The 25,390-nt window shown below is 40.1% G+C and overlaps 1 protein-coding gene and 1 long non-coding RNA gene across 2 annotated transcripts; one reads left to right on the top strand and one right to left on the bottom strand.

The window, feature by feature from the left end:
- The first annotated feature begins 1,074 nt into the window (after positions 1 to 1,074).
- On the top strand, positions 1,075 to 3,084 carry LOC128456053 (uncharacterized). The gene is made up of 3 exons (XR_008341784.1): positions 1,075 to 1,109; positions 1,804 to 1,883; positions 2,125 to 3,084. It is a non-coding gene; the product is annotated as an uncharacterized LOC128456053 (long non-coding RNA).
- Positions 3,085 to 9,061: 5,977 nt separating this feature from the next.
- On the bottom strand, positions 9,062 to 12,935 carry cnga4 (cyclic nucleotide gated channel subunit alpha 4). Its single transcript, XM_053440082.1, has 7 exons — positions 12,784 to 12,935; positions 12,181 to 12,282; positions 11,994 to 12,100; positions 11,234 to 11,817; positions 10,886 to 11,131; positions 10,644 to 10,809; positions 9,062 to 10,133 (listed from the first exon to the last, which is right to left on the bottom strand). Exons 1-7 carry the CDS (start codon positions 12,933 to 12,935, stop codon positions 9,337 to 9,339), a joined length of 2,154 nt encoding a protein of 717 aa, XP_053296057.1. The 3' UTR covers positions 9,062 to 9,336.
- Positions 12,936 to 25,390: the final 12,455 nt, after the last annotated feature.

Genomic DNA, 25,390 nt, shown 5'->3' with positions numbered 1-25,390 from the left:
CATTAATAAGTCAAAACACTATTAAGTCCTTCACTCAAAATACTCCTAAGTAAAAAAATGTAAAAATTATCAGGTAAAAGTGTAATTAACACCCTGTAAAAATACTCAATTACAGGTGGGGGTACAATTACAAGGCTATATAAATAGTCATACATAGCATTAAACACAGGGACATTAATAAGGACAAATAATTACAGATGGGTTTCTGCCTCTTCAAACGAAAGCAGCACTGAAGCTGGACAAGCACAGGAACTGTTAATCCACTTAGTATGTTTTATTGTTTTGACCACTCAAAACTCTAATTTTCAACATTTGTAATAACACTTATTAGTATGATTCAAACTACTTTAGAATTTTGTGTGTGGGGTTTCTCATCAGAGATATATACAGTTAAGTTATGTAGTAATTATCAGAGGTGTAAAAAGTACTGAAATATTGTACTCAAGTAAAAGTACCTTTACTTTGATGAAATTTTACTCAAGTACAAGTAAAAGTACCCATCTAAAAATCTATTCAAGTAAAAGTAAAAAGTAGTTCATTTAAAATGTACTTTAAGTAAAAGTTACTTAGTTACTTCCAACAACTTGATGGGGGCCGCTCCTATACAGTGCAATAAAGGACAAGGGGTCATAAATCCAATCCAAAAACAGTTATTTTTAATTAAAGGAGAATCTTTACAAATATAAGTGCAATGACATTAAACATGTCAAACATTAAACATTTAACATGTCCACACAACATTTAAGAACTTTTGGGAGGACATGTCAAGACCTGAACCACATGACAGCTAAAATAAAAAGTTAAAATGCCACTGTCGCACTGTATATTTAAACATTTGGTTAAACTTTGGTCCACCTTTAGAGCACTAGTCTACAAACTTTTGTTGAGTTTGAGCAGCAGCTGATTTTCAAGGTGAGTAGAACTCATCCGGGCTCGCTTTGCAGTGAACAGCAATCCAGCACAGCTGAAGAGTAGCTCGCAGGTGGCAGGGGCAGGTAGGCCCATAGATATATATAAAGACTAGATGTCTTCCGGCGGAGTCTAGAACGTCATCACTGGCGGCCATCTTGCCACAGGCAGGCTTTCTGGAAGGATCTGTGGAACCTGAGGTAGGGTCAGTGATCTGCTCAAACACTTATACTCTTATCTCGCTGAAATCTTGACGGATTTACAAATGGTTTGGTTTCTTACAAACGTTATTAATGTGGTTATAATTCTGGATGCTTGAACATGTTGAAATCGCAGCTTTTCTCTCCGAAAAACGACTTAATCGTGCAGCTTAGTTGTGTACCACGGCTAGGCTAGGCTAGGCTAGTACAGAGTAATTTTACATTTATGGGAGAGGCAGAATTGTTCTTTCTTTTCAATATAACTTAAGCTGCACATGATTTAACTGAGGTTTCACATCTTGCATTATGATTTATACAGGAAATTGCTGACTTTATTGCCAGTGGACAAGACCAGCTTCTTCCCGGCTGCAACTGACCCCCATCTGTCTTTGACTCTTATCCCCACGCCTCAATTCTGTGTTACATTTACACACACTACAGTTTATTGCATATTGCACATCCTCATTCTGTTCTGTTTTGCATTTACATCTTGTATTAATTTTATTTTGTTTGTTTCATGTATAGTTATTTCTTTCTTATGTGAAGTCCTTATTGTGTTTTTGTAGTACTTATTGTTTTGTTTTTTTTGTTTTTTTTGTTAAATGTATGCACCTTTTTTACCAAAGAAAAATTCCAGGTAGGTGTAAACCTACTGGGCAATAAATCCTTTCTGATTCTGATTCTGATTCTTAAGATACCAGACTTTTGTGCCGCCTACGGATGCTCCAATCGCCGATGTCTCAAAACGAGAACCCGTGGGATCACCTTTCACCCGTAGGATATTAAAATATTATGATTTAGTTTTAGGATAATCGTTAGTTACTCATTGGAAGTATGTACAGGAACAGCGGGGCTATGGCATAATAGTATTGCTAGATTGTTTGGACACCTTTTTATTGTTTTTAGTGTGGTTCTTATTCTTAATTTACATATAAACATACATAAATGAAAATGCGGAATGAAAATGTTGACAATAATTTAAATATCTGGGTACATTTCTCACTTTTTTTTTAAGGTTTCCCAAAACCAGAGAGAGGAGGAGGACGTGGGAGGTTGCCCTAAGAAGGGACGGTTTTGTTGCTTCTGACAGGACGCTGCTCTGCAGTGAGCACTTCAGGAGTGGAGGGCATTAGCCAAATGTTACCACGGTTTTACAGAACTGATCTTTGCACCACACTTTTGGTTTCCTGCGCTGTTTTACCGATCAGCATCAAACATTGTTATTTACAGACGTACAGCTAGGTACTAAAGCAACATATCTTTAGAAAGCTAAGATTTTTCTGATTTCACTGATGTAAACCATTTCAAGATCCGATCACCACAGCCGGTACAATCAACGTCTCAGTCAGACCGGAAATAGAAAAAATAACGTTCACAAAGTCGATGCGACTCACCTAAGAATCACCATTATCATATCATATCAGCGTTTTAGGCGAATATCACCAGCCTCTTTAGAGGTTAGTAAATATTATAGATTTGTATTGATTTCCTCCATCTGTATACCTCCACAGTAGTCTAGTTCTCTCTAGAGAGGGTGGGAATTTTCATTTATATTTTATTTATATTTGTAAATGGAAATCTTACACCTTTTTTTTACTGCAAAGAAATGTCACTTTTATAAAAAGGATATTACTAATATAATACAATAATTTGAATTATTACTTGTTTAAACTAAACATGTAATAATTCAAATTATTTTATTATATTAGTAATATTCCTATTATAAAAGTATACATATGTCTCATGTTGCCATTCTGTATGTTGAGTTTTAGTTGCCTGTATATTCACTTAACATAAAAATCTTGTGCATGTGTGTATTTATGGCCCCATCTGTCCTGTTTCATTATTTTCATATGAAAACCCATGGTTATAATTATTCATAAGTATACATCTCTGTAAAGGGTGAGGATTTTCAACTTGCAGCATTTCTTTATGTATATTTGTAAATGGAACTCTTACACCTTTTTTTTTTACTGCAAATAAATGTCACTTTTATAAAAAGAATGTTACTAATTTAATACAATAATTTGAATTATGACTTGTTTAAACTAAACATGTGATAATTCAAATTATTTTATTATATTAGTAATATTCCTATTATAAAAGTATACATATATCTCATGTTGCCATTCTGTATGTTGAGTTTTAGTAGCCTATATATTGATTTAACATAAAAACCTTGTGCATTTGTGTATTTATTGCCCCTATCTATTCTGTTTAATGATATTTCCATATAAAAACCCATGGTTATAATTATTCATAAGTATACATCTCATTTGTAGAGGGAATTTTTGTACCTATTTTAAGAACATTATTCTATTTTTTAGAACATAACATAATTATTAATAAGTATGCAGTGTCATAACTACATCTCCAGCGTTTATAACAAACCAAACCGTTTAAAAATCGGTTGAAAATTGAGCAAGTTATAGTTAATTAAAAAGTACATCCTCCACTACCAACACAATGTTATGGGTGAGCGAGCTGCCTGTGGCAAGATGGCCGCCATGTGCGGACGTTCGACTCCATTGGCTGGCAACGCGGACGAGACATCTAGTGTTTATATATATCTATGGGTAGGCCAGTGTTGAGTTTCAGGCAGTGTTGTTCATGAACGAGTTCAAAAGAACGCGTTCATTGAAGACGTTCATTTGTATGAGAACGTTGAACTGAACGCAACTTAATGATAAATAATGAATTTGAACGGTTAACACGTTCATATTATCTGAAGTCTAGCTAAAACGTTACGGAATGTTTTCCGCTGTCTAAATCGAATTCTTGCACCATGTCGTTGCGATCTTTGTTTATTTGAAAAGAAATGCAGTCTGGGGGGGTGGGCCGTCAGGCGTGAAGCTTGCATAGAGCACCAAATGGCTAGGGCCGGCCCTGTGTAGCAGTGATTCTCAAACTGCGCGGTGGCATAACATGTGCGCGCGCGGCCGGGAGGGGAAAATGCGAGGCGGAACTAATATTATAGCCGAACTAATGTGATGACGTCCACATCTCTTTAACGGCGGAGCAGTAAACAAATCGCTCTTTCGCCGTAGACAAGGTCGGCCACCCGCGCCTCTGCAGCCGCTCAGCAGTGGCTCCCTGTGCAGTGTTGTGCATGTCGCGCATATTTTTCGCGAACAGTGAACTTTACGATCAGTTTTCATATGTTGAACGTGCACGTGAGGGAACGTCATCCACTCTATGCAGTATCTACCACTGCAGTGAGAATTGCCTTGCCCCTTTGAACTGTTTTTTTTTTTACTCAGTAACGGCTGTAATTTCCAATGTAGCGAAGTACAATACTTCAGTCAAAATCTACTTAAGTAAAAGTAAAATTACCCATTTCAAAAGCTACTCAAAAAATTACAAAGTACACAAAAAACTACTCAATTACAGTAACGTGAGTAAATGTAATTCGTTACTTTACACCACTTGTAATTATTACTACCTCTAACTCTAGTTTCAAATATCTACAATTGAATTCTTACTAATTCACATGTAATTTAAGGCATCTCAAATTTAGGAGAATTAAAGATATATTGAATTGTGACTAGTAAGAATTAAATTGTAGGTACATGAAACGGGAAATATAGTCCTACAGAAGTATCTGATATCTGTAATACGCATAGAAAGAGCATTGTACCTGAAGACAAAGTATATTTTCACATAAAGTTCTGGAAAGGATAATATGCAGCGCTTGACTTTTATCAGATTAATAATTGAATAATAATTTAAAAAATCGAAAGATTAATCAATTATCAATACAATTCATTAATAAAAGATTCAAGTTACTGTCACAACACAATATTCTCCTCACATTGTTATAGGGTCGTGTTTGTCCCTTAATTCACCTGTACTGGTTTTTAAGAAGTGTCCTGTTTGGAGGCTGATCCAAACTGGACTGTGACAACACTCCTCCAACATGCTCCTCCTCCTGGTCTACCTGGCTGCACTCAGCCGGCACTCTGCTATACAGTGCCTTGCATAAGTATTCACCCCCTTTGGACTTTTCTACATTTTGTCATGGTATAACCACAGATTAAAATTTATTTCATCGTGAGTTTATGTAATGGACCAACACAAAATAGTGCATCATTTGGAAGTGGGGGGAAATATTACATGGATTTCACAATTATTTACAAATAAAAATCTGAAAAGTGTTGAGTGCATATGTATTCACCCCCTTTACTGTGAAACCCCTAACAAAGATCTGGTGTGACCAATTGCATTCACAAGTCACATTTGCAAGTCACATAATTAGTAAATAGGGTCCACCTGTCTGCAATTTAATCTCAGTATAAATACACCTGTTCTGTGACGGACTCAGAGTTTGTTGGAGATCATTACTGAACAAACAGCATCATGAAGACCAAGGAGCTCACCAAACAGGTCAGGGATAAAGTTGTGGAGAAATATGAAGCAGGGTTAGGTTATAAAAAAATATCCAGAGCTTTGAACATCTCTCTGAGCACCATAAAATCCATCATAAGAAAATGGAAAGAATATGGCACAACCGCAAACCTACCAAGAGGAGGCCGTCCACCCAAACTGAAGAGTCGGACAAGGAGAAAATTAATCAGAGAAGCAACCAGGAGGCCCATGGTTACTCTGGAGGAGTTGCAGAGATCCACAGCTGAGGTGGGAGAATCTGTGCACAGGACAACTATTAGTCGTCTACTCCACAAATCTGGCCTTTATGGAAGAGTGGCAAGAAGAAAGCCATTGTTGAAAGGGATCCATAAAAAATCCCGTTTGGAGTTTGCCAGAAGCCATGTGGGAGACACAGCAAACATGTGGACGAAGGTGCTCTGGTCAGATGAGACCAAAATTGAACTTTTTGGCCTCAATGCAAAACGCTATGTGTGGCGAAAACCCAACACTGCCCATCACCCTGAGCACACCATCCCAACAGTGAAACATGGTGGTGGTAGCATCATGCTGTGGGGATGCTTCTCTTCAGCAGGTACAGGGAAACTGGTCAGAATAGAGGGAAAGATGGATGGAGCCAAGTACAGGGAAATCCTTGAAGAAAATCTGATGCAGTCTGCAAAAGACTTGAGACTGGGGCGGAGGTTCATCTTCCAGCAGGACAATGACCCTAAACATACAGCCGGAGCTACAAAGGAATGGTTTGGATTAAAGAATGTTAATGTCTTAAAATGGCCCAGTCAAAGCCCAGACCTCAATCCAATAGAGAATCTATGGCAAGACTTGAAGATTGCGGTTCACAGACGGTCTCCATCCAATCTGACTGAGCTTCATCTTTTTTGCCAAGAAGAATGGACAAACCTTTCCATCTCTAGATGTGCAAAGCTGGTAGAGACATACCCCAAAAGACTTGCAGCTGTAATTGCAGCGAAAGGGGGTTCTACCAAGTATTGACACAGGGGGGTGAATACTTATGCACCCAACAGATGTCAACTTTTTTTGTTCTCATTATTGTTTGTGTCACAATAAAATTTATTTTGCACCTCCAAAGTACTATGCATGTTTTGTTGATCAAACGGGAAAAAGTTTATTTAAGTCTATTTGAATTCCAGTTAGTAACAGTACATAATGGGAAAAAGTCCAAGGGGGGTGAATACTTATGCAAGGCACTGTAGGTAAGAAAAGCCGTGACTTTAACCACATGGCAGCCAGGTTGAAACCCCACCCAACTATGCGTTTACTATTGCACTGCTGAGCTGAAAGGTTTCTTCTTGTCCGAAACCTTTCATTGCACTGTTGACCCTGTGTTAACTGCATATGACAAATTAAACTTGAAACCCAGCTAGCAACCACTTTATGTGAGGAGGTACACGACTGTGACAGATATTTGTGGAAAGAGCAGGTACATTGTACAGTTTTTACACAACGGAAAAATGGCAATTTGTTTCAAACGCCATTACCCTGCTGCACAAGAGAATGACTGTTTAGTGATAGCACTGGAGTCATCTTCTTGTACAACCCCTAACCCCCTTAGTGATAGCACAGGAGTCAATCATTGCAGGAAGATGGACATCAGCTAAATTCAACCAATGGCTTGGATCAATTATCATCAAAATGTGTCCGGTCTCGTTGGTTCATAAAAATGTCTCACTTTTATATCCTTACAGTCAATCAGCCTGTACAGTGAGTATGTGAATGCCTCTTCTGAATAATCAGACGATCAAAGCAAAACACTTTTTTTGGAAGCTTTTATTTCCCAACAATCAGAATTCCGTGTTTTATGTTTCCAGTTCAAATTTGCATTCCGTTACTTTGGCCTACAGAATTACAGAGGTTAAAACGTGGTAAGTACAACAAACAGTATAGTAGGGGACACATGATGATTAAAGACAGTTTTCTGATGTTTTCTATAAGCTTTATCAAACAGGAACAGTTTAGGTCTAACCTTAAATGTAGAGATGGTGTCAGCCTTCCGAGAGGAGCCTACAGCTAAAGGCTCTACCTCCCATTCTACTCTTACAGACGGAGCCATAAGAGTATTTAGGGAACAAAGTGATCTATTGGGACAATACGGTGCTATGAGCTCTTTAATGTATGAAGGGTTTGATTGTTAAGGGCTTGTAAGTAAGGAGCAGGATGTTGAATTCTATGCTGACTTTTACAGGCAGCCACTGCAGAAGCTTGGAGTAAAATTGTCTGTTCTTCTAGTTGCTGTCAGCACTCTGCTACAGCATTTTGGACCAACTGGAGGCTTTTCACAGATTTCCTGGAGCATATTGGTGATAAAGAATCACAACATCCAGTCTAGGTAAAGAAAGCATGGACTAGTTTCTCAGCATCCTTTGAGAAAAGATTTTCCTCAAAAATCTGTGGAGTCTGTTAAATTGAATACACATGTAGGCAAGAAAGTCTTCTGGCAGGTCAGCTTCCTGCAAGTTGGATCGGTGTTTTACACTGGAACCTGATAATTTATGTAAAAAATGTTTTTCTCACGCAGATCACAGTGTCACGTGAGACATAAAGGAACTGGATCTGGGTGCATTAAGAAAATAACCAAAAGAGATATTTAGAAAAAAAAATGTATTCCACATCATATCTTCAGGACTTTCTGAGATCAGCAGGTCTTTCCTTTCTCTCTTTGTTGTTCCAGACGACACACATGGAGATCACATGTGACATTATAAAGTCAAACATTTAATTTATATGAAGTTAATAATTTAACTTAGGCTCGGGAGGGGGACCGCGCCTTGACCACTCCTCTAATTTCCCATCTACCCTTCTTATACTAGTCAACACATCCTGCTCCGTTTGCCTCAGATCTCTCAAACCCACCCACCCTTCCATACATCCCTTCCGCCTCCCCTACTACATCCTAATCACTACCTACATCCCTTCATCCTCCCCTACCTACATCCCCATCCCTACTTGCATCCCTTCCAACTAAATCTGGCACATATTTCTCACATGCTCTACCTAGGTCCTGGGGGGTCCGACACCAGTTCGGTGGAAAAGAGCTTGAGATGGAACCCCTACAATGAGTCTCCATCGGCCTAGAACCTAGGCCCTAGTTCATCGCATATCCTCCCCAGCCTGACAGAGACGTCCTTCATTTATATTCATCCTTGCCCTTTACATCCATTTATCCATCCTCAAAATCTAATACAGCCGGGATTTTATTAAAAGATTCAAACCTTACACTGTCGTGGTGTAGTCCATGACATTGAATTAAGTAAATTAAATCATTAAGTAATTTGTACTTTGGTTATCAGTAAAGTATGTGGTTTATGGACGTGTGATCATGTTGAGATTTAACTAAACCAAATACCCTAACAACCCAAATCTAACCAAACCAACCATCCAACCCAAGGAGGAGAGATAGAGTGAATACTATACTGATGCACCTTTAGTTGTGTGTTCTCGACGGTAAATGTGACATCATCTGACTCAAGGATTAGGCCTTTGCTCAGGAATGTGACTGTGGAGGAGATTTGTGAAATAGTTTTGTTGCGTGCAGATTGATTTACCTCAGAGAAAGATGCGTTAAAATACTTTTTGAATGTTTGTGTACCTCTCCTACATGTATGGATATAAATGTATTATACTGACATCATCTCTCGTTTCTGATTCCAATCTAGTACAGTTTCTCTGCACTAGGGTACAATGATGCCATCTATGGGTACAGGTTATACTGCAAAAATATGTTGAGGTTTTCAACATTTGTATTCATAGAAATCGAACAAAAATACATATTTACACTTCATTCTCCTTTTCAGTTGTTTTGATTTTAGACTAATTTGTTCTACTCTTAATCTTTCGGCCCCTTTCCTCTTTTTTCTTCTCCAGTCTTTTCTCTACCCACTTCAGATTCTCCTTCTCTGCTTTTATCCTCTTGCTCCTCTTCAGGTCTGATCTCAGCTCCATCTCCTTTCCCAGGTCTATCATATCCCTTTTCTCTGGTTTTGTCTCCATCATCGTGTTTTTTCTTTTCCTTGTCATCTGGGTCCTTAAGCCCAGATTTATCTCCCTCAACAAGCCTCTCTACATTTTCTTTTGTGCTTTTCGTGCTCTCTCTGTCCCCCTCCTTGGTCACATCATTACTATCTTCTGTCTGTTGCTGCTTTTTCACCTTTGGATCTGAACCCTCCTCTTCCTCACCTTCTGCCTCTTCTCGCTCCCACTCAACCTCCTTTCCCACCCCTTCACCTCTTCCCTCTGCTATTTCTGCCTCTTCCCCATCTTCTGGCAGCTGAGTCTCCAGCACTGCCACCTCCCTCTCCAACTGCTCAACCCTGGCCTGCATCTTGTGGCTACTCGACTCTAGTTCCATCATCAGTCTAGCTAGTTTGGTTTGCAACACCTCCAAGATGCTCTCAAGCCTTTTTATCTTGGTTTCCACTTTCTCTTCCTCCTGCTGCTCTCCCTCCCCACTCTCCTCCAACATGCCCATCTTGGTGAGGATCTGTCTTCCTTTTTCCTCCAAGTGATGTTTGGCTGCAGGGAACTCAGATAACACCTCAGTTAGATCTTCTTTAGACAAGCTAAACAGGTCAGAGTAGCCGATGCTTCGGATGTTGGCAGTACGACGGTTTCCTGACTTGTTACCTAAAAGGAAATTGCAGTTGTCTTTAATCACAGAGGCTTATAGAAGTAATATTTAGGTATTCTTATCTTACAGTTGTTTATATAGTTGCTCACAGTGCTGTTTTTGTCAGCTATTTGGTAAACAGTAGCTGATTGATCTAAATAAATAGATACAAATAAATGAAAAAATTAGAACAAAGACTGATTCAATTGTTACTTATGCAACGAATAAGCTAACTAGATTGTTCTGTAGCAAATCAAACACATAGTCATTCATAGTCAACAGTCCCCAGTTAAGTCCTGACCAGTGTAAGCACTAGTCTTGGTACTTTATACACTTGATTTGTACTCAATATATATTACATAGACCAAAAACACCAAAGAAATATATGTCCCGTCTCTCATTATCTGCCTTAAGCATTTGAAATATTGTGATATTCTGCATTTTTAGCACTGTTGTAGGTCTGTTTACCTCCTACATTAATTAATAATTGTTGTATGACCATGTACAAGAAATTGTACTTGACTTACCTTTGATGTTGAGGATACTAATTTCTCCGAAAAAATTTCCTTCAGTCAGCACAGCGAACTCGGTGACCCCATCATCTGCTACAACTGCAAGTTTTCCCTCTCTGATGATGTACATCTCATGGCCCACATCTCCTTTTCTGCAGACATATTCTCCTGGACTGAACACCTGCGTGAGAGAGGCATTATAAAAGTATATATCCCTGAACAATTATTTTTTACGTTAGAGCCAACTTTTCCCTGACCTGAGGTGTTAGCTTAAGCACCAGCTCCTCCAGCAGACTTTTCTCACAACTCTTGAAGATGGTGACTTTGGAAAGCGTGGAAAGGTGAACGCTGACAGCGATCTCTGTTCTCAGGTGCACAGGCAGCTGCTGCAGGATTTCATTCTCTCGCATGATCTTCTTGTTGATGTGCAGATGCTGGTACCAGTTGTCGATACGCTGACGAAGTTCCTTGCTAATGTGATGGCTACGTAGGTATGCCTTCACCTGAAATTAAATTGTGTTATTCATCAATCATCCATCTCCAATATATTACATTTTTTATGTCATAATATAATAAGACTGTCAGAAAAAAATGGAACAACTTACCAGCTCATGGTTGGGGAAAAATACATTATCTCGGTCTCGTAGGCTTGAGATGACATTACCAACGTTGCCAACAATGGATGCAAATACCAGCACAGCAATGAGCAGGTCTGCAATCATAAACAAGTACTCCTCTTCCCTTTTCGGCAGGGGGGTGTCTCCTACTGTGGTGAAAATCTGGGCAGAGAACCAAAAGCAGTAAAAGTATTGACGGCGCATGGAGGCAAACTCTGCATTGGAGATGTTTGGGTAGACCCAACGGTCACTTCCGAAACCAATGTAGTTGGAAAGTGCAAAGTAGAGACAGGCATTCCAGTGGATCAATACAAAGATGTAGCTCATGAGCTTGGTGATACGAAAGGTGTTGGGGTAGGAGGTTCTTGTCTCCATGCGATCCAAGGCCTCGTTGAGTCGTGGCATGCGCAGAAGGCGGTTGATCCTCACCATTGGTGTTTGGATGCCAAAGAGAAAGTAGAGAAAGTCAGTGGGCAGCACGGAAATCAAGTCTCTCAAGAAATGTTTTGAGTGCAGGTATCGCTTCTTCAGTTGATTTAGATCTATTATCAGGATACCCTGATCCAAGAAACCTAGAGTGGGGAGATCAAGACTTAGTAAGGCCCACAGCACACTTCATACACTCATACACTGGAATTACTTTTTCAAAGTTTAGATTGGTTCTAACTTTTCAAGAATACTAAATGTACCTGATCTCTATTTGAAGTTCTGTTATATTTCAAATATCCCATTGAAAATTAATATTTACCTGTGTGAACAGTGATGACCATGTCAACAATATACATGAGGTCTGACAGATAGTCCAGTGTAAGCCACACAGGCAGGTAGCTCGTTGCAATACCTGTGAAGCATGTTCTGAAAAAGCCAAGAGAGTTTTAACAAATTATAGGCAGCATGCATAGATATATGATATATACCACACCCCATGCTTTTACCTCAAAATAATGATCACCCAGTTGTAGACAATAGGGAAGATCATGACCTGTAGCCAGACATAATAAAACTTTTCTGCCGGATCAACCGCCAACTCTCTCCAACTGCAAAGAATAAGAGGAGAGAAGGAACAGCACTTACAGAAGAGAACTTCATCTGTCACACCCAAGGAAAATGTACATATTGAGATACAAAATATATACAGATATAGAATGTTTCATTACTCACATCACAATAAATTATTTAAATTGAGCAAAAATTGCAAATGAAACCCTATGTATATATATGTTTCAATCTATAGAATATTGCAAATACCTCAGTGGAATGAATATCAACAAAGATTAGTTCTGAGCGTTCTTTTACCTGACAAAGCCTGTGGTAACAATGAGAGTATTAATTTTCACATATACTGTAGTCATGTCATGTGATATGTAGTAAAAGCCTATGATTATACAATTGATGAAATGTTCTAATTATGAAAAAAGGGAAGCGTTCAAGTAGATTGAATTAGTTGGGACATTTATTTAAAGTTTTAAAATACTGTTCTGTGTTTTAAAAAATGTATATTTTTTGCAACTATATCGATCCAATTCTTAGTTACTCACTTAACTTTCAACTTCAGATCCAGAGCGATGTTATGTTTCCCTTCATCTCTGGCTCCATCTTCTCCTTCCTCGTTCACTTTCTTCCCTTGATGCCACCGGACGAGTCTCAGCCATTTGTTACCGCTGACATTAACCTCACCTGTTTTCTCCATTCTCCAAAGTTTAGCATTAGACTAACACATGCTTCTAGATGAGGATGAATGTTACTCTTGATCTTGTTCCCTCCTGCATGAGTGTCGCACTTTCTTGGACAATAATTCAGACAATCAAGATGAAATGCATAAGGCAGCACTGTGTGGTTCACCTAACAACAAACCAGGTTTGAACATGCACACTGCCTGGTGATGCTGGTCACTATGGAAGGAAAGCACAACAGATGTCATGTGTCCTTTGGGAGTTCTTCCTTCCCCTAGAAAACCAGAGAGGTCCTCCTCTGCACATCCCAGAGGGGTTCGTTCATTAAGTATCATTCATCCGTTGTTGTTAAAGTCACAAAATGAAAAATAAATCCTGTGTATTCTAGTCCCAATTTTAGTCCCAATTGAGTCATCTTTACATTTATTTTTCTTTGAGAGAGGAGGAGTGCAGTATTGTGTGTTTTTGACTACACCACAATATATAGATAGATAGATAGCTTGGAGACAGTCCTATGCTTGGAGATGGTGGATTGTTGTTTCTGGAGGCCATCACGTTTACCTTTTAAAGAAGTCCACAGGCTTCTCTTTTAAGTCGGGGTGTTTGGTGTCGAGGTGCCTTTTTAATTTGCATGGCTTCATGCTGTCATATGCCAGCACCTCGGCACACAAAACACACTGAGGACGTTGCTCAGTCGTGCCAGTGACGGTGAAACCAAACTGCAAATAGCTCTCGTAATACTTGCGAAGCTTTGGCTTCTTCGCAACTGGTGCATCGGTTGCCTGACTTTTACGAATCAGAAACTTGTCCATAGTTGTGTTTGCTTGCTGAAACAGTGTGTGTGATGTTAATAAAGTTCTAATTGCAATGGCATGGTCTTGTGAGTGTGTTTGTGTGGCTGTGAGCAACTTGCACATGAATAATGAATAAGGCTGTGCTAGGCAATGGTTCCTAACAAAAGGAACAGTACACAATGTAGACAGGGACAGTACAGAATAGTATTCAAGTGCTGGTGTTTTATTTGTTGCAACACGGTGGACGATTGAAGATGTAAAGGTAGGTGTTAAGGAGAAAAGGGCTATATGCAGTTGGAAAAAGTTAGCTAGCTAGAAGGCTAGCTCTTGGGGCTATGAGCTTTCTAAAAAAGACTGTGGAGCAAATTACTCCATAGATTAGGATACGAATAGGCCTGCTACAAGTGCAGGAAGGTATTACCAAGGAAGGAGTGAGTCTTTAAAAAGACTGTTTATAAAGCAATGAATATCTGAATTATAGAGGAAACAAGAGCAATCGCACAAACTCTGCAGGGTGTCGTCTCAGTGAGGGTGAGCGCTGACCATGCCTGCAGTTACTTTTATACTCGGAAGCTTACGTGCAACTCGTGTTCAAATGATAACACTCCTCTTTTGATTGGTGGATCAGGAACAAAACAGTATTTGATTTGTTTGTGTCAGTCCAGCCCCTAGCATTTCACGACTGAGGGAGCTTTCACTATCCATTGACAGGTCGTCGGCCGTTTTTTTTTTTTTGTCTGTGACATTGCGCCCCCACTTTGAGAACCACTGCTATAGACTAATTGTTTTAAAATATTGGTGCTGTCAATACCTCCATTAGCACATACTTCTTTACAGTGACAGATTTGTAGTAGTTCTGGTGGCGAGACTTTCATCTAACTGCAGTGAACTGATTCTTGACTCATTTTGACCTTTTATAATTCATATGCTCTTGTGTTTGACTGTTGTGTGTATCTTCCTATCTATCCATCCATCATCCATCCCTCTCACTCTCTAACCATCTTTCTCTCTCTCTCTCTCGCTGTGTTAAATGTGTTAAATGTACAAGCTACTGAATGATCTGAATTTCCCTCGGGATTAATAAAGTATCCATCTATCTATCTATCTATCTCTCTCTCTCTCTCTCTCTCTCTCTCTCTCTCTCTCTCTCTCTATCTATCTATCTATCTATATATCTATCTATCTATCTATCTATCTATCCTCTTTTTTTGCCAAATATTCTAGTTGATCCCATAATATACCCCCATAATGTGATAAATTCATTATTTGGCAAGCTTTAGCTCAAATTACTTTTTAAATATTTAAATGAAAATAAACATTAAAATCATTATTTAGTCAACAGAAACTGTGTAATAGAGAACATGAATAAAGTCTTACTCATTTGTTTGACAAGGTCTTGAGTCTATTCATTAGGGTTTTTGAGATTATTTTTGAAAATATATATTTTGCCCTGGATAACAGATATTCTGTGTGATGCTTTCAACAATGATAAAGTTTGTTTCAACATAAATCCAAATTACACTTAATTTGGAGTTATTCAACATCCTTATGTAAGACTTAAGTTCAGCCAACATTTAAAAGATTGAATGCCGGGGCTTACAAAACCTTGGATGCCCCCACAGGAGCAGTGTGGAGGCATTTTATGGTGTTGCTTGCTGCAACTCTGTTTACCCCTGAAAATACTAAAGTGTTTTATGGACTCAACTACTTCACCCACCCCTCATTCTGCATAGTGGTGAGTAGATAATGAGTGCATTTAAAATTTTCAGTGAACTTTCCCTTTAATAACAAATCTTTATATCAAAATAATCCATAGTCCATGAAATCATTGTCTTATTCATATGAGTGTAGCTTGTGATAACTGTAGTTAATTAACACACAAAGTAAGCATATTGTGTGTGATCAGTTAAAAGAGTTTCTAACATTTAATGATCTTCTCTCAAAACTGCAATCAGGCTTCAGGAAAAAACACAGTACCATCACTGCAGCTACAAAAGTGATCAATGATATATTAGTTGCTCTTGATAAGAAGCAGCACTGTGCTTCACTTTTTATTGATCTGTCAAAGGCTTTTGACACTGTGGACCATGCTGTTTTAAAGCATAGGCTTTTTTGCTTGGGTTTGTCAAATCATGTAGTTTCCTGGTTCACAGATTATTTGAGTAACAGGACTCAGTGTATTAAATATGATGGTCTGTGTTCTGAATTTGTGAGTGTCCACAAGGGCGTGCCACAGGGTTCAATATTAGGACCCCTCTTGTTCATTATGTACATTAATGATTTGGGAAAAAACGTGTCAGATGCTAACATGCATTTTTATGCAGATGACACAATTATTTACTGTTTTGGATCAACTCCTGCTAGAGCTGTTGAATCTCTGCATAAAGCTTTTGATGTAGTCCAGCACACACTCCTGCAACTAAATTAGTCCTCAACACTGAAACAACTAAACAAATGTTGTTTTTAAACTCTAAGAAAGTACCTCAAACTGTCCCCACAGTGTCCACTCTTGAGGGAAATGTCATAGAGGTGGTTCATATCTATAAATATCTTGGTGTCTTGATTGATGACTCCCTTTCCTTCAAACCCCACATTGACAATCTTGTGAAGAAATTGAAACTTAAATTGGGCTTCTTCTTCAGGCACAAATTTTGTTTATCTTTTGAGGTGAAAAAGCGGCTTGTCACTGAAACGTTTTTATCCAGTTTAGATTATGGAGATTTGATTTATATGAATGCCTCAGCTAAATGTCTAAGTAAGATTGATGCTGTTTACCATGCTTCTCTGAGGTTTATTACTAACTGTAGAGCCCTGACCCATCACTGTGAATTGTATTCTCGAGTGGGTTGGCCCTCTTTGTCCACCAGGAGGCTGGGACATTGGTGTACTTTTATTTATAAGGCCATGCTTGGGCTACTGCCATCATATATTTGTAATTTAATCACACAGAAAAGTGTTGCTTCTTACAGTCTGCGCTCAAACAATCAGATGCTTCTGTTAGTTCCATTTGCCCGCACTGAATCAGGAAAAAGGGCATTCGTCCACTCTGCTCCCACCACATGGAACTGGCTGCAAAAAGATTTTAAATTAACCGAAATGATTTCTTTGAACGCTTTTAAATCTACGATGAGAGCATTTCAGACCACTTCTTTTACTTGTAGATGTTTTTTATGAATTTTAATTTACTTGTAACTGTTTTTTATCATTTTAATTTCTGTCTATATGTTGTGAGTGTAATATTGTGAGTGTACATATGTTATTTGTTGCTGCCTCTTGGCCAGGACTCCCTCGGAAAAGAGGTTTTTAATCTCAATGGGACTTTCCTGGTTAAATAAAGGGCAAATAAAAAAAAAAAAATTGTCCAACTGTTCCAATAAACCATACCAACATTATATAACACAGTTGACATTCATTTCATTTTAGGCCCTTGTTCTAACTGCTAGCTGCTAACATGTCATCACTTATCTCATGTGTTGTCTCTACAATTTTGTCAATATATTATTTAAAGCAATTACACAAGAATATGTTGATAACACAGTTGACTGGCAGTTAATTCGCTCTAAGGGCAAACAATAATATTGATAACATATTGAAGAGGAGGAGTAGAAATATACCTCAGTGTATTCAACATTCCCTCCAGAAAGGAAGTGGCACTGAAAAAGATAATGTATAGTAATAACTAGGGATGAGCGAGTACAGCATTATCTGTATCTGTATCTGTATCTGTTAACCATATGAATTATCTGTATCCGTATCCGTACTCGGAGTGGGCGGGGCCTACCCCGGATGTGGTAGTGATTTAACCCGGAAGTGGGCTGGATTTAACCCGGAAGTAGGCCGGGTTGTCTTGAAACGGGCGGGGCTTTAACCAGTATGTTATTTTAAGCATGCAATTGATATGGGTTGATCAGAAATTGTTATATTTATTGCTGATTAGAAAACTATTACAGGACAGCATCAGCATTGAGCTTCAGATCAATGATTTTGATCGCAATAGCAAATAGATAGATAGAATCCTTTAATAGTCCCACAGTGGGGAAATTTGAGGGTTTACAACAGCAGCGCAGGTAGAGTGCAACAAGAGCAAAAGAAAGAGCAAAACAACATAGTAAGAAACAAAAACAACAATGAGCAAAAAAAATATAAAAAAAATAGTAAATAAGTAAATAAATAGTAAATAATAGAACAATTAAATAATTAAATAAAATAATTAAATAAATTGCACAAATTGTGTTGTGTGTTCAATGGGATCACAGCTGGTTGTACAGTCTGACAGCAGCAGGAAGGAAGGACCTGCGGTACCTCTCCCTCACACACCGGGGGTGAATCAGCCGGTGGCTGAAGGAGCTGTTTAGAGCTGCCAGGGTGTCCCGCATGGGGTGGGAGGAGTTGTCCATCAGGGAGGATAGCTTAGCAACCATCCTCCTGTCTCCTACCACCTCCACCGTATCCAGTGGACACCCCAGCACACTGCTGGCCTTCCTGATGAGCTTGTTAAGTCTCTTCCTGTCGGCTGTCGAAATGCTGCTGCCCCAGCAGGCCACTCCAAAGAAGATGGCTGATGCCAACACCGAGTCGAAGAAGGTCCTCAGGAGTGCTCCCTGCACACCAAAAGACCTCAGACTCCTCAGCAGATAGAGTCTGCTCTGTCCCTTCTTGTAGATAGCCTGTGTGTGATCAGTCCAGTCCAGATTATTGTTCAGGTGAACACCCAGGTACTTATAAGATCTCACGATGTCAATGTCCGTTCCCTGGATGTTCACTGGTGTCGGAGGAAAGTGTTTACCCCGGTGGAAGTCCACCACCAGCTCCTTGGTTTTTCCAGAGTTGATCTGGAGGCAGTTCCGCTGGCACCATCTTTTGAAGTCCTGGTTCAGTTCTCTGTACTCCCTGTCATCACCGGCGGAAATGAGGCCGACGATTGCAGAGTCGTCAGAGTACTTTTGCAGGTGGCAGTTAGTGGAGTTGTATGAGAAGTCCGAGGTGTAGATGGTGAAAAGGAATAGAGCTAGAACGGTTCCTTGTGGGGCCCCCGTGCTGCAGGACACCAGGTCAGACTCACACCCCCGTATCCGCACATACTGTGGACGGTTGGTGAGATAGTCCAGGATCCATGCGGTGAGGTGGTGGTCCACTCCGGTCTGCTCCAGCTTATCCCATAGAAGTAGAGGCTGGATGCTGTTGAAGGCACTGGAGAAAGGCAGTCCATAGGGGGTTGCAGCAGCAGAGAGGACTGGATGGGGGAGGGGTGAGTGGCTGATCGAATCTGTTGAAGAACAAGTTCAGGTCATTCACCCACTTCTGGTCCCCCGTAGGCTGTTGGTTGGGCCCCTTGAAACCAGACATGGTCTTCAGGCCCTTCCAGACCCCGCTGATGTTGTTCTGCTGCAGCTGGTCCTCCATCTTCATCCTGTAGACTTTCTTCCCGTCCCTTATCTTCCTCCTCAGCTCTCTCTGCACAGTCTTTAGCTCATCCATGTTACCTGATCTAAAGACCCTCTTCTTTTCCTTGAGGAGGGCCTTTATTTCAGGGGTAATCCATGGTTTGCTGTTGGAGAAACACCGTACAGTCCTGGTGGGGACGGTGTTCTCCGTACAGAAGTTTATATAGTCCCTTATGCAGGTAGTGAGACTGTCGATGTCCTCCCCATGGTCATCACTGAATACTTCCCACACAGTAGAGTCAAAGCAGTCCTTCAGAGCCTCCTCGGCTTCCTCGGACCATCTTTTTACTCTGCGAGTCACAGCTGGCTGCCTTTGCACAAGAGGTTTGTACACAGGCAGGAGGTGCACCAGGTTGTGGTCAGATCTTCCCAGGGGAGGAAGAGGTGATGAAGAGTATGCCTCCTTGGTGTTGGCATATAAGAGGTCCAGTGTCTTATTGTTTCTGGTGTGGCAGGTGACATACTGGGTGAATGTGGGTAGAGTGGAGGACGGAGAGGCATGATTAAAGTCACCAGAGAGAAGGAGGAGTGCATTGGGGTGTTGGGTCTGCAGCCTGCTTGTCGCCGAGTGGATGACGTCACAGGCCGCCTCAGCATTAGCAGAGGGGGGAACATACGCAGCCATCACAATAACATGCGAGAATTCCCGTGGTAGGTAGCTTGGCCTCATGCTAACGGCTAACAGCTCAATGTCCTTGGTACAGGTCTGCTCCTTAACAGTGATGTGCCCAGGGTTACACCATCTGTCATTAAGAAACACTGCCAGACCTCCTCCCTTTCTCTTCCCGCTCTCCGTTGTCCTGTCCGCCCGTATGATACGGAACCCGTCCAGTGTAGCATGTGTGTCCGGGGTTAGCTCCGTTAGCCATGTCTCCGTAAACAACATGAGGCTACACTCACGGTAATCCATTTGATGGGACCGTACGTTTCCCATGATGATGGAGGGGAGAACGGGTTTAAAACGTCTCCTCCTGGCGCGTTTTGCTCCCGCTCGGCATCCACGTCTCTTCCTCCTTAGCTTGCGGGAGACTTCGGGTCTCTCCCCAGGTAGCAGCGCCGTGTGCCGGTATGCTAACAGCTGTTCCCTGGAGTAAACAATGGGATCGCAGCTGCATGGCTGCATGCTGGATCCCCGGACACGGTGGTGAAAAGTGCAATAAGCAGCAAAAAGACAGCGACAAACTTGACGAGTCTTGTTGCCATAGTGCGCTACAAAAATTACAAATGAAAAAGTAACACAAATAACACAATAAAACAGAAAATAAACAGAAAAGGCTCAGTGATGAACAAGAGCTGCTGTGTAAGGCAGCCACTCGTGCGACGCCAGTTAAACGGCCGTTTAAATTTTCTTTTTTTTTAAATGAACTATTTACAGAACAAGTTTTGCAACAATGAATACAACACATGCTGTTGCAATTATGAAGTGAAATGTAAAGTTACCCATAACTTTCTTTTTTAACTTTGACATTTTTTTATGATTTTTTTATTTAAATTTTTTTTTATTTATTTCCACACCAGGTGTGTGTGTGTGTGTGTGTGTGTAGCTTAATTTGTAATATTTGTTATACCACTACTACCTAGAAAGTGTCAGACACTCAGTGCGTGAAGTAAAATAAAACTGGTTAGAGCCAACTGACGGTTTAAAAAAAAAAAAGATCCGGCTCATCTCTAGTAATAACCAAATAGGTTTTGATAAACCTTTGTCATCACTGCATGAAAAGAAGAGTTTGTGTCACTAAGTGTCGCAGCAAATTTTGGGAGAAGTTTCGGTTAACGGCTGTTCACAGGAATCTGCAGTCAGCACAAAAAATGTCAAGAATTGACGAGGGTTTACCAGTTACTGGCATTTATAATAAACTCATGTTACTCATGTTGTTTTCCAGCTGCCTGTACTATGACGTACTAAGACACACTATGAGCCAGTATGAAGGAGCTTCCTGTACATCCAACCGGACCTTGCAGCTCTTGGAGCAGCATTGAGGAGTTCAGGAGTCGTCGGAGAAGAAACAGGGTAAGGTCAGATTCAGTAGATCATTTTTCAGTTACCCATACCAATCCGGCTTTAGGAAACAGCACAGCACAACTACAGCCTCACTTAAACTCACTAATGATATAATAGACTGGCTGGATCAAAAGAAAGTGTGCACAGCTCTCTTTGTTGACCATTCTAAGGCCTTTGACACAGTGGATCATTCCATCCTGAAGCAACGCCTGCTTGATATAGGTTTATCTGAGCAGGCTGTTGGCTGGTTTAATAATTATCTGTCTAATAGAAAACAATGTGTTTGTTTTGAAGGCAGCTCATCCACACTGCTAAATGTCTCTACTGGTGTGCCACAGGGCTCAGTTCTGGGCCCGATTGTGTTTGTTATTTATGTAAATACATTGGGCAGTAATGTCCCAAATGCCAAATTTCATTTTTATGCTGATGACACAGTTATATACTGTTGTGGCACCACTCTTGCCGAAGCCCTTGGCAACTTACAAATTGCTTTTAACCTTGTGGAAAATCAGCTCATTGAACTGAGACTTGTCTTGAATGCCGCCAAAACCAAACTGTTGATATTTTCCAATGGCAGGAAAGTGCCTGTGTCTCCACCCAGCATTTTGTCATTGCAAGGGTATGATATTGAACTTGTGAACTGTTACAAGTATCTCGGCATTTTAATTGATGATCGACTTTCTTTTAAACCACATGTAGAAAATCTGGTAAAAAAATTAAGAGTGAAACTGGGATTCTTCTTCCGTCACAAATCTTGTTTTTCTTTTTTTACCAGAAAAAAGTTGATTGTAACGTATATTTGTTGCAGCCGAGAGGTCAATGATGTTGTAGAAGTTGTTGATGATGAAGGAAGGATTCCGAGGACCCAGTACTTTCAGTGTAACAAAGTTTATTACAAGAAATTACAGGTCGGGACGGGCATCTAGATACCCGGAGACACACAGCCAATAGTGAAATCGGATTTGCAGTGGTCGAAAGCAGACATATATAGGGAGTTTGGTTCCACCCATGACTTCAGGTTAAACACATCCCACATGGGATTTCTGACTATAACGGCACATTTTTGTGTCTGAGGACTAAGATAAGTTACTCAAAAGACGGTCCATCTGAATCCATTCATCAGCTGGTCAGCAACAATTCCCTAGATCAAAGGTCATACCCAAAAGTTAGGGAATAAATAAGATAACCATCTTGAGGACTCTCTGAGAATGACTAAGAGTCCAAAAGGCAGTCATCATCAATCTAAGCCAAGTCATTATGTTTTAAGCACACATACCAACATGTTTTAGTCTAATGAATACACGACAATTGCTACCACTTTCCTCCCTGTACTTGATTACAGTGATCTCTTATATATGAATGCCCCAGCAAACTGTCTGCGTTCTCTAGACACTGTATATCATGGTGCCTTAAGGTTTGTCACTGATTGTAAAGCCCTCACTCACCACTGCATCTTATATGCTCAAGTTGAGGGGCCATCTCTGGCAGCACGCCGCCTTATACATTGGCATATTTTTATTTATAAAGCTATCTTGGGTCTGCTCCCCCACTACTTATGTAATTACATCTTTAAATCCCAGAGCAATTACTGCTTACGTTCAAATGAGTTTTATTTATTAATTATGCCCAAAGTTCACTCTGAATTTGGTAAGCACTGTTTTAAGTTTGCTGCACCTGCTGCTTGGAATGCACTGCAAAAAACTCTAAAGTTAAAGGAGCTCATAAACCTTGAAACTTTGAAGACTCGTGTGAGAGAAAATGGAGCGGCTTCATACCGCACTTGTTCTTGTTTTGATGTGAATCCGGAGCTTTAGTCCTGTTGCCTTATCTTTTTTTCTTTTTTCAAAAGTATTTTATCTATGTTATGTGATTTCTGTGTGTCTTGTGACTGTTGACATTTTTTTTGTATGCTGCTGTCTTGGCCAGGCTTCCCTTGGAAAAGAGGTCATTGTATCTCAATGGGACCGACCTGGTTAAATAAAGGCAAATAAATAAAATAAAATGTATAGGTGATTGTTGTCACTAAACTGTGCTAATTGTAATGATTGTGATTACAGCTGATTGAAGCGGGACAGATGACATGGATCCATCCTTCTACAGACAGGAGCTCACCGACCTGTGTGCCACACTTCATATAACACTGGAAGCTACACACCACAGACGTTTACACACTGGAGAAGATTCAGACAAAGTCCCACAAAGAACTTATGAGCCAGAGGCTGCAAAGAAACACTTAAAGCTTTCCCTGATAAGTTTTTCACTGGCTAGGCCAGTTGTGTTTGTACAGTATTTATGCTATATGTAAATAAAGCTTTGACTCAACATATACCTTGTGAAAGCAGCGTGGATTGACTCCAACCATCTACTGAGCTCAGAGTCTCCAATCGACAGGTTGGACTCTGCTGTAGATCAAGCAGCTCCTTCACTCCTGAGTCCTGCAGTCTGTTGTTACTCAGATCCAGTTCTCTCAGATGAGAGGGGTTTGACCTCAGATCTGAAGCCAGAGAAGAACAGCTGATCTCTGACAGATTGCAGCCCCACAACCTGGATAAAGAATAAAACTTAACTGTAAATTAAACTCAGTTCATGTGTGAAAATAACAGACACATATTCATGTGAGCACAGACTCACACATGTTGGACTAAAACGAGTCCTGATTCAGTCAAAATAGATTATTTGGACCCGGTCTCTGTCCTGCAGATCAATTTAGGAAATCCAGAACCTATCTCAGTGTTTTAACAAGTAGCTGAATATTAAAATGTCACAGATTAATTAATGAATGGATTCAAGTTATGTATGAAGAGGAATTATGTTTAATTAGAATCAAATGAGATAAATTGTGTATAAATGCTGTTTTATAGATATGAGATCTACAAAAGTCAGTCAGTTAACTGACCTTAGAGTCTCCAGTCGACAGGTTGGACTCCGTAGAAAACCAAACTGCTCCTTCACTCCTGAGTCCTGCAGGTAGAGGTTTAGACTCAGATCCAGTTTTCTCAGATGAGAGGGGTTTGACCTCAGAGCTGAAGCCAGAGAAGAACAGCTGATCTCTAAAAGTCTGCAGTTCTCCAACCTGGATAAAGAATAAAACTTAACTGTAAATTAAACTGAGTTCATGTGTGAAAATAAAGGACTTTGACTAAACATCACTGTCTCTGTTATCAGACCTGAAGTCTGAGTCAAGTAGTTCTGGACATTTTCTGGAACTTTTCCTGCAGCCTCCTAATAAAGTTTCTGAGTGAGTCCATGTGAGAATAGAGCAGGTGAATGTCCAGAGGATTCACAGAGAGCGAGTGGACATGTTGAGGACACAAACACGTGAGACGGACGTGAAACTGGAAGAACACAAATATCTCAGGATAAAGAAGAGGAGCCGTACACGTGAAAGACGAAGACGTCAACATGGAAACATGAGGAGATTCCAGATCTTTTGGTGATGAGGGCCGACGCCGGTGTGGATGAGCTGTAAACAACAAAACTGATCTTTCCACAGCAGGATTTATACGTCATATCCGGCCTCCTGCTGCTCCACCCCTTCATATGTGAAAGTCAAACTCCAGAAAAATGTCCAGACACTATTTTACAGAGTTCTTGACTGAAAACAGCTTGAAAGTCCTCGGGGTTCAGTTGTTTGTAATATGTAACTTCACCACTATATGTCTCTAAATATCTTGCTGGACATGTTCAGGATCAGTGTTTCTTCAAACATAACAGAGTCAACCCTCCTACACTGTGTCCCTGTTGTCATGGTAACCTGAGACAGTTGTAGGTTTAATGTGTTGGACTCAGCCAATTACAGTTTGAGTCTGTGGTATATTCTTTGCAGCCGAGAGGTCGATGATGTTGTAGAAGTTGATGTTGAAGGAATCTCAGCGGACCTCGTTCTTGTTTGTATAATATGTTTATTACCAATCGCCCAATTTGCATAATGTAATGGTCGCTGTAGGACGTAAAAAAAGTGAGAAAAAAAACACCCTAAATATGTTTAGAACTAAAAATTAGCTTTCTTCTACGGAAGTGTATTGCATTCACTTGAGAAAAAAAAATCTGTTCCCTACCATAACTTTGTTTTTTTCAAGTGAATGCAATACGCTTCCGTATTCTTTTGTTGATTCTTGTTTTTTATTTTTTATCTTGCCATTGAAATAGGCCACCACTTCTCAAAATAACTTCATGACTTTAATGCTGTATCTAGACCCACATACATAAATAAATTTTGTCCTGTATTGTTA

The sequence above is a fragment of the Pleuronectes platessa genome, chromosome 14 (genome assembly GCF_947347685.1).
Source record: "Pleuronectes platessa chromosome 14, fPlePla1.1, whole genome shotgun sequence".
NCBI classification, from domain to species: domain Eukaryota; kingdom Metazoa; phylum Chordata; class Actinopteri; order Pleuronectiformes; family Pleuronectidae; genus Pleuronectes; species Pleuronectes platessa.
The sequence above is the reverse complement of the archived record's forward strand: the minus strand, read 5'-3'. Positions and strand labels throughout refer to the sequence as shown.

Bases quoted from the DNA above. Each gene is read 5' to 3' on its own strand.
- cnga4 (XM_053440082.1), bottom strand. From the start codon at position 12,935: ATGGAGAAAACAGGTGAGGTTAATGTCAGCGGTAACAAATGGCTGAGA. The intron at 11,132-11,233 runs GTAAGTTGTTCC...ATTTAATTTCAG, and splicing joins TTTTCCCCAACCATGAGCTG to GTGAAGGCATACCTACGTAG. The intron at 10,810-10,885 runs GTCAGGGAAAAG...TCTCTCACGCAG, and splicing joins TGCTTAAGCTAACACCTCAG to GTGTTCAGTCCAGGAGAATA.